The sequence below is a fragment of the Jaculus jaculus genome (genome assembly GCF_020740685.1).
Source record: "Jaculus jaculus isolate mJacJac1 chromosome Y unlocalized genomic scaffold, mJacJac1.mat.Y.cur SUPER_Y_unloc_3, whole genome shotgun sequence".
Lineage (NCBI taxonomy): Eukaryota > Metazoa > Chordata > Mammalia > Rodentia > Dipodidae > Jaculus > Jaculus jaculus.
In genome coordinates this window covers 974,155-983,493 of record NW_025423388.1, presented here as the reverse complement: position 1 = coordinate 983,493, position 9,339 = coordinate 974,155, and the positions used below count along the sequence as shown (strand labels likewise).

Sequence of the window (9,339 nt, the reverse complement as noted above, 5' to 3'; positions counted from 1 at the left end):
GGTGGAGGAGCTAAGTCAGGCTTTATTTCTTAGGACATTCTGTCTTGGACATAATCCATTTCATTTACTTATCTGTGCAGGAAACATCACAGAAACCAAAACATCCAGCACAGAACTATTTCTGAGCAAGGTTCCATGAAGAGAAACTGATTATGATCTCACACACAACAGTAGGTCTGAAATGGGACTGCTCCATTCACTCAGTCCTACTGTACTTGCCTTCATTTTGGGGGACATTTTCTCTATCGAGACTGGCTTAAATGGTTTTAGGATGCAGGATGCCATAATGAGATGGTCATAGTAATAGGCAATGATTAAGAGGTTGAATATGGAGCTGTGAAGGCAGATCATTTGGTACAGTGCTTTTCCAGTACTGCACAAAACCTCTCCTGTAATCCTAGTGTAAGTAAGATCAAGTCCATCCTGGACTATATGAGATACTGCGTAACATAAAAAGAAAGATGAGGGGCTGAAGAGATGGCTCAGTGCTTAGAGGCACCTGTTTGCCAAGCTTGGGGCCCTGAGTCTGATTCCCCATTATCCATGGCAAAGCAGGTACATAAATCTGGAACATGTGCCTTGCATTTTTTACAGAGGCATCAGGCCCTGGCACACCAATCTCATTATGAGATCCACCTCTCTCTCTCTCTCTTTACAGTTAAATAAAAATATTTTGAAAAGAAAGATGAAATTTTCCTCTAGTGAAGTCAAGTATAAATGACCATATGATGCAATCTTGTTTCAGAAACCATCATTATTCTACACAAATTAGCCTTTTCCATAAAGTTAAAATAACACTGCTATGTGATGACTTTGTAGTCTGTTTATAAAATTCTAAGTACTAAGAAAATATTGTTACAAATAATGAGAGATGTCTCACAGTTGGTAAGGTTGATTATTACATAGCTCAGTTTGTTATTAGTATATATTAACTGTACAAAAGGTTGGTTTGGCTGGAGAGATGGCTCTGTGTATAAGATGCTTGCATGCAAAGCCTAATGACCCAGGTTTGATTCCCCAGTACACATGTAAAGCAGATGCTCAAAGTGGGGCATGTATCTGGAGAATTTTGCAGTGGTTAGAGGCTTATCCTTATCCTCCCATTCTTGGTTTTGCTCTCTCTCTCTCTCTCTCTCTCTCTCTCTCTCTCTCTTTTTGGTGGGGGTGGGGTTGAGGTAGGGTTTCATTCTAGCTCTGACTGACCTGGAATTCACTATGTAGTCTCAGAGTGGCCTCTAACTCACGGCAATCCTCTTACCTCTGCCTCCTGAGTGCTGGGATGAAAGGCGTGTCCCACCCTGCCTGGCCTCTCTCTCTCTCTCTCTCTCTCTCTCTCTCTCTCTCTCTCCTTGCAAATAAATAACTAAATGACTTTTAAAATAGCTGGTTTTATTATGATATATTTTCATATGTGTATATAAATGCTTTGATCGAAATAGCCTGCAGGTACAGTTGAAAGGACACACGTGTGCACACACATTAACACACATACAAATGAATGCACCAAGGTCTCCTGCTGCTATAATGGTATGAACCTAGCCCAGATTTAGAGGCTCTGCCAGCCAACGTCTTTGACATCTGAGCCACACAGAAATGATCCACGTGATCTTATGCCCACACTTTGACCAAGTAGGTGCTGAGCCCTGAGCTAAACAGAGAGGATGAAAACTGCTTTTGTAGTTCCCATTCTTCTTCAGGTGTGTGATAGGAAATGGGATCCCTTTCTGAACACTTGCAGGAGTAGACTGTGTCAAAATTTACCTGTCAGGGGGCTGGAGAGATGGCTTAGCAATTAAGCGCTTGCTTGTGAAACCTAAGGACCCCAGTTCAAGGCTCGATTCCCCAGGACCCACGTTAGGTAGATGCCCAAGGGGGCACACGCATCTAGAGTTCCTTTGCAGTGGCTGGAAGTCCTGGCGTGCCCATTCTCTCTCTCTCTCTCTCTCTCTCTCTCTCTCTCTCTCTGTCGCTCTCAAATAAACAAAAACAAAAAATAAAATTAAGAAAAATTACCTGTCAGAAGTCAGGGGAATATTCTGAAAATGTAAACTACACTTTTATCCACATTACTGAGGAAAGTATTATAGCCAAGATCCTGTCAAGCACTCCTACACATTTGGGCACTTGCCTCACCTCTAACTGATTAAGAGTCACCATGGTGACATGACATGTCAGAGTCTATGGTGACATCAGCAGTTTGTTGCTTCCCTACCAAGGTTCTAGAACAGAGGCGCTTTGGACCAGGCAGGACATGATTAGTGATCCTCAGAACAAGTAGCGCGGATTTAGTGTAGGACTATGGACACTCAGAGCATCAAAGAGAATGATGAAACCATCGGAGAACCAGTGGTTGGTGAAGAGCCAGCTAGGGCAGCCCCATCTGAGGCTTCATGCGATCCAAATGGGGACACAAGAGGAGGTTCAGAAGCTCAGAGTGACCAAGGCATGAGTCGCGATCCAAGCCTCCAAGAGAACCTCCAAGCAGAAGAACCAGACCAACATGCAGCCAGCGAGGAAGGCACCAGCAGCCTCCTGGGGCTTTCCTTTCCCAGAAAACTCTGGGCAGTAGTGCAGAACGAGGCGTTCAAGTCTGTGGGCTGGAGTGAGAAAGGAGACACCATGAAGATTGAGGTAGACCTTTATGAAACAGAGGTCCTTCAACGCCATGGTGCAGATAAAATTTTTGAAATGGACAGCTTAAAGTGTTTCATCTGTCAACTTAATCTTCATGGATTCAGGAATATCCACCCAAATAATACACCAGTGCACTATGGAAAGAAGACAATGATGGTAAAGTAGAGTGTTTTTGTGTCGAATTTTCTATGAGAGAAAAACATCTTAGTTTAGATCCCACTTCCAACGCCATGACCAAGGGGCTATCAGCTTTTCATTTTCAAGGCAAACTGAAACTATTCACTGAATGGTAACTGTATAGAGTATAAAAATAGAGTCTTTGATATTAAAATGTGTGCCATCCCCTTAGGTAGGTGGAGGCTAGGGGGATTCTTGGAGGCCTGGTCATGGCCTGCATTTGGATCACAGTCTTCTCCTGTGAGTAGGTTGTTTCCAGTGAGGTCATGCTGAAGAGCACCAGGACCATTGCAGGCAACTGAAATCATTTTCTCCATCACATAATCAGCTGAGTACGATTGGGCAATGTGACAGCCATGCACACTTTACATCAGGTCTAAAAGCTTCCTTTGCCTTTCAGATCTACCAAAATGCAAACTTTCAGAGAGACAAACCAGAGCTGCTAGAGAACATCTGGAGAAGAGGAGACGGATGCAGCTCTGCTCAGGAAGATCCATGCTTCAAGAGAAGGAAGGTCATCTTTCCCCAATGCTCTCCATGCCTTCAGAAGAAGGAGGAAAACTCCATCTCCCTGACGGAAGCCCCCAACGACCTGGCACCAGTAGGCCAGGACACCTTAGTTCCCATTGGCATCACTGGATGCCCTGTAGCACAATGCCCTCCTCAGGAGCACAGTGTACCATGTGGACAATGCTCCCCTGAGAATGGCACCATGGTATCTCCAGCTAGTGACAAAATTGAGGGGTCTGGGCAGGTGAGCATCAGGTCCTCATGGTACCCTATTTGGGGTTCAGTGATATCTCTCTACAACAAGTGTTCTTCCATGCTGAAGGCTGCCATGTCAGCCATTTCCTTAAGTGAGCTGTCTGATGGGGAGAGAGAGGAGGACTCCTCCACAAGCAAGTCCTCTGATGAGGAAGAGCAGGAGGGCTTCCGTCAAAATAAGTGTGTGATCTGTGAGCTACTTAAGGGCAGTTCTCGTTTGTGAGTTCCTCGGCCATGGAACAGTGAAAAAGGTCCTTGTTTACTAATTACAACCTGGTTTATTCCTACAAAGAAAACACAAACCGACCCCATGGCATTAAATAAATAATCTCAACTTCTGATTTAGACTGCTCAGTACAGCTTGACCTTGTGCTTTTGTGCCTTTTTCAGCAGCTCAGGTTTTGGGGAAATGCAGTCTCCACACTGACCGTAAGCCAGAAAGGATCATTCAGATGGTTTGTTCCGGCATAAACAAAGACATCCTGTGTAACAACAGAGACATTTGTTTGTTAACTACTGGAAACTAAGATAGCGCTGAAAGGATTTTCACATATTAGCTCTTCTCAGAGAACACTGGGGACCTACCAAACCATATTGGAGGATTCTTGTTTTTGGCAACATAGGTTTCCATGCACAAAGTTTAGTACATATCCTCATTCAGGCCACAACAGCAATGGTCAGACCCAGCAATGCTGCTGATGGTGGTAGGTACATATTGTATGTGCAGCTGCTGCGGCTCGGCAACCACAGCCAACAACTTGCCTTAATAATCACAACATGACAGTGTAAGGAAAATGTAATGGAAACGAAAAAGTGAACCCTCGCCTTGATTTCTACAGACTGTTTTTTATTAAAGAAAGCAGTGAGGTGCAACAGCTTTCCTGTGGGATGAGGGCTGAAGCACTGAGCCAGGCTAGGGTGCAAGTTTATAAGGAAGATCTGAAGAGAACCAAACTATACCAGGTTCAGTTGATTGGAAAATTATCAATGTTTGTGTCCTAGTTCTGAATAGGCTTGTTCAGCCAGAAATGTCTAAGGGAGGATACTCAGATGGTCACTGGTCCTTCAAGGCCTTCTAGGCTAAGGGAGTACATCAGTCAAGGAAAGGTGACAAACATAATGAGGACAAGTGCCTCTTTTGCCTTCTGGATTGTCCACAAGCTCTAAGCATAGATCATAACTCTTTACTTGCCTTTAGTATTCAGGGAAGGCTATTACCACCGCAGACAGGCTGTTGACTTTTCTTATAATGATAGTGGATGGGGCAGGCCTCAAACCCAGGTTGGGTGCCAGACTCAAGAGGACAATAGTCTGTGTGCTCAGTGCACATGGTGCTTCCCTTAGGTTCTTCCATTTGCACATACCCAAGTACACACATAGGCCCACGCCCTGTGTTGAATGAATAAATAAATAAATAAGTTTTTTTTATAAATAGATCATAAACTTATGAATCATAGAGTGGAGCACATCAGCTAATATTGTCTTGTTCAGTGCCCTCAGAAACTTTGAGCTATGCTTTCCTTAAGCCTAATTGAATTTTTCTCTGCTTGTGAGGGTGAGAAACACCTTACAAGAGTATTTTGTTTTTGTTTTTGTTGTTGCATATATATTTTTCCTAACAGGCACCCACCATGCTAGAACGTGTGCTAACACATCTCTCTTAGAATATCTCACACTAAGAATTGTTTGTAGCACTTCCAATGCCGAAGCCAGGAGAGCCCCAGGCACAAGTGGGAAGAGTTATGGCAAAGATGCTGCCAACCTCCAACTGGAATGAATCCCCGCACTGCATGATGCAGGCATGATGGGCTGGGGTGGGTTGTAAGGGAGGAGAGTGATGACCTGTATAGAAATGGGAAGAGCTTGCTCCTAGAGCTGCAGTGGCAGAAGGTCCTGTACTGTGGGACGTAATTGTGCAGGTGTTCCAGCAGGGAAGGCGAAGGTAAAGGTTTGGAAGAGAAAGGGTCAGGATGAAGCCATCCAAGAGTGTTGGATGTTTGATAGGAGTGATTGGGCTTCCTAAGGTGAGGTTGTCAGGGCAACAGAAGAAAAGACCAGGGTGAGGCTACTGATGAAGTGTTGGGGAGGGGCTGTGAGGCAGGAGTTTTGGTGAGGCTTGTTCCTTTTGGCCTCAGATGGGATGATCACAGGATCCTGGTTTGGTAGAATTGGTTCGGGGCTGGGCACGAAGGAGGGATAGGCTATGAATGAAAGAGTTCTTGGTGGACAGTACTCTGAGTGCTGACATACTTTGGCAGGGCAAGGCTGCGTGCATAGGACATGGGTGACACTTTGAATTTTGAAAACATATGAAAGCAATGAGGAAGAGCAGAGTGGGCTGAAGATGCCCAGGTAGAGTTGGAGGTGTTGCAGAAGCTGAGGTACCTTGGAGGGGAGGGCTGTCTACAGCATGAGCAAGGAAGGCTGTTAGTGGGCAATGTTACTGGACACTTGGCTCATGAGCCCACTAGTTTCTGGAATGTCCACTGGTGGCCAACTTTTAATTGGGGTTGTTTGCATTGTTGGTGATTCAGGAAGAGACTCCAGAACAGGAATCATCATTAGCATCAGGAATCTCATTAGCTCATTGGCAAAACTTCATTTTTCATATACCAGTCTCCAAATACCATCAAAATAAATCAATTATTTTCCTCATTCAGGGAACTACATCACTCTGAGATAGGTTTTACAACGTTCTGAAGGTGGGAAGTGGACACTCTAAATTGTACTGAATAGAATAGGAATGTAACGTAGACTGTGGTTTGGGGTGACCAGTGTTAAAGGTTGGAAGAGGATCCTGCAGTCTACAACGTTGGCTTCCCAAAATCCCATCATTAGTTACTCCCAACAGACTACAAGGACTTCCTCGCACACTGACTGCCATCACTTACCACCCACACACTTACCCCCCCACACACACTCCATTCATTCTGTGTCGATCACTCAACCACACAGTCTACTGAGTTCCCATCCCAAGCTCCCTGCTCTTCCTTCTTCTTACAGTCTACAGTGTCCTCATGGTATATTCACTGCTGATCTTCACTCCAACTACTCTATAGGACACTACTCCCATGTTCACTCCTTTTCATTATTCCCCATAGCCCACAGGGCCTTCCTGCTACATTCAATTCTGGTCAAATCTGTCTACAGTCCATAGCACCCTCCTCCCACATTCTCTTTTGTTGCTTTACTTCTCACAGTCCACAGGGTCTCACCCTACACCCACACTCTGTCATCCCATGCCGCAATCTACAAGACATTCCCACCATAGTTACTTGTTTTATAACTCCCCACAGTCTACAGGCTTCTCCTGACACATTCCAGGCCACTGACCCCACCCAATACTCAACAATGACCTACTCACTTCACTTTTTTATTGCTCCCCACATTCTACAGGGCTCTCCTCACATACCCACCATATTTCATTACTCCCCACTAGCACAACATCTGTCTCCCATAGTAATAGACTGTGATCTCACCTCACCATCTACAGGTGTATGCTCCAACATCAACTATGGCTCCCCACACACATCTTGCAGCACCCTCCTAACACATGATTTCCATTACTCAGCAGAGAGTACAGTTCCTTCCCATAACATTCAGTGATGGTCACTGTGGTGGTTTGATTCAGGTGTCACCCATAAACTTAGGTGTTCTGAATGCTGGGCTCCCATCTGATGGAAATTTGGGAATTAATCCATCCTGGAGGGGGTGTATTATTGGGGGCAGATTGTTTGTGCTAAAGCCAGCTCCCCAGTGCTAGGGCTTGGCACACTCTCCTGTTCCTGTTGTCCACCATATGTGGGCCAGGGGGTGATAGCCACCCTCTGCTCATGCCATTGTTTTCCTCTGCTATCATGGAACTTCCGCTTAATTAAGCCTGTAAGCCAAAAGAAACATCTTTTTCCCCCAAGCTGCTCTTGGTTGGGTGATTTCTACCCGCAATGCGAAGCTGTCTGAAACAGTCACTAAACCCCACTGTCCACAGAAACCTACCCACATTCACTGCATTTCATTAATACGGATACTCTGCAATTTTTCTTCATATAGTCACAACTGGTCACGTGGCCCATTAGGTTACAGCAGTGTTCTTCCACAATCATTAGTCACTATTGCAACCTGCATCCCACAGTTTCATTCTTCCCAAGTCACTGCTTTCATTCACTCTGCAGAGTTTACCACACCTCCTCGGCACTCAATCGTGGTCACCCCACACAGCATTAACAGCACCCACATTCCAGTCACCCTCTTTCACACTACTCTGCAAAACATACAGCAACTTCCTGATGTATTATCTGCTCTTCAACCCAACACAAAAGGATAACAATCTGATCTTGCACATTCATTCCTGTTTATAATTAAACCTATCATACACAGGGCTTTTCTCCTACATTTAGAACTGATTACCTCACAGCAGTTTTTGAAAGCCCACAACTTTTCTTCTCCAAATTTACAGCACCTGTTCCTACATTCACTCTAGGACACACCATCCTAGAGTACAGCTCATACCTACCACACACTCTTGCATTTTTCTCCTTCATCCAGCAATAATAAACTCTTTTGTTGTAAGTGTGGCTTGTCACAGTGTATAGCATCCTCTGCTAACAATCACTGCTTTTTATTATTCCACACAGTCTATAGCCACCATCCTATTACACTCATTAACTCATACCACACCCACCAGTGTCTAAATCTCGGATCAGCTATTCACTGAAGTTCCCCACACAACAAAATCTACATTTTCCGGCTCCACCACTCACTGCTTTTCATTTCTCCCCACAGTCTATAGCACCATCCTCTTGTATTCACCACTTGTCAGCTCCCATAACAGTATGCAGTTACTTCCACTACAAACTGCTTTTAATAACTACTGAGTAAAATGATGTCAATAAATGAGTGTAGGAGGAGAGACTCATACACTATGGAGAGAATAGAAAGCGTTGAGGGTGACAGGAATGGGTAGACTGTAGGATGAAATAACTAGCAGAGAATATTGTAAGAGAGCTGAGAGACTGGAAGGAGTAATGAAACATAGTGAGTGTGGAAGTGGGTGGTTGTATCCTCTGGTGTGTGGTAGCCAGCACTGAATGTAAGAGGAAAGACGTATGTGCAAGCGATAGAGTGTTTGTTGTGGTGAACTTCTGAAAATGTACAATGAGTACTATGTAGACTGTGAGGAGCAATGCCAAGCAATGAATTGGGGAGAAGGAAAGCATAGATTTTGAGGAGAAATACTAACAAGAGTCTGGTTAGAATGCACTGAAGACTGTGGGGAGAGTGGATGTCAGAGGAGGAGTCTGTCAGAAAAAATGAAAAGGACTAAACATCTAAAGGGTGCTGGGATTAAAGGAGTGCACCACCATGCTAGGCTAAGAAAAAGGTTTCTTTTTTTAATGTAAAACCATTTATTTAATTCTAAATCAAATCACTTTCCCAACAGTGAAAATTAGTGACTGGTAAAGGTGTGCTGCTGTGGGCTGGAGAGATGGCTTAGCGGTTAAGCGCTTGCCTGTGAAGCCTAAGGACCCCGGTTCGAGGCTCGGTTCCCCAGGTCCCACTTTAGCCAGATGCACAAGGGGGCACACGCGTCTGGAGTTCATTTGCAGAGGCTGGAAGCCCTGGCGCACCCATTCTCTCTCTCCCTCTATCTGTCTTTCTCTCTGTGTCTGTCGTTCTCAAATAAATAAATTAATTAATTAATTAAAAAAAAAAAGGTGTGCTGCTGTACATATTGCCATGTTCTGACTGTGGTCAGGACCTGGT

At 44.6% G+C, this 9,339-nt stretch overlaps 1 protein-coding gene across 1 annotated transcript; it reads left to right on the top strand.

Moving 5' to 3' along the window:
- The first annotated feature begins 2,298 nt into the window (after positions 1-2,298).
- Positions 2,299-3,799, top strand: LOC123457212 (heat shock transcription factor, X-linked member 3-like). Its single transcript, XM_045141203.1, has 2 exons — positions 2,299-2,790; positions 3,212-3,799. Exons 1-2 carry the CDS (start codon positions 2,299-2,301, stop codon positions 3,797-3,799), a joined length of 1,080 nt encoding a protein of 359 aa, XP_044997138.1.
- The last annotated feature ends 5,540 nt before the right edge of the window (positions 3,800-9,339 follow it).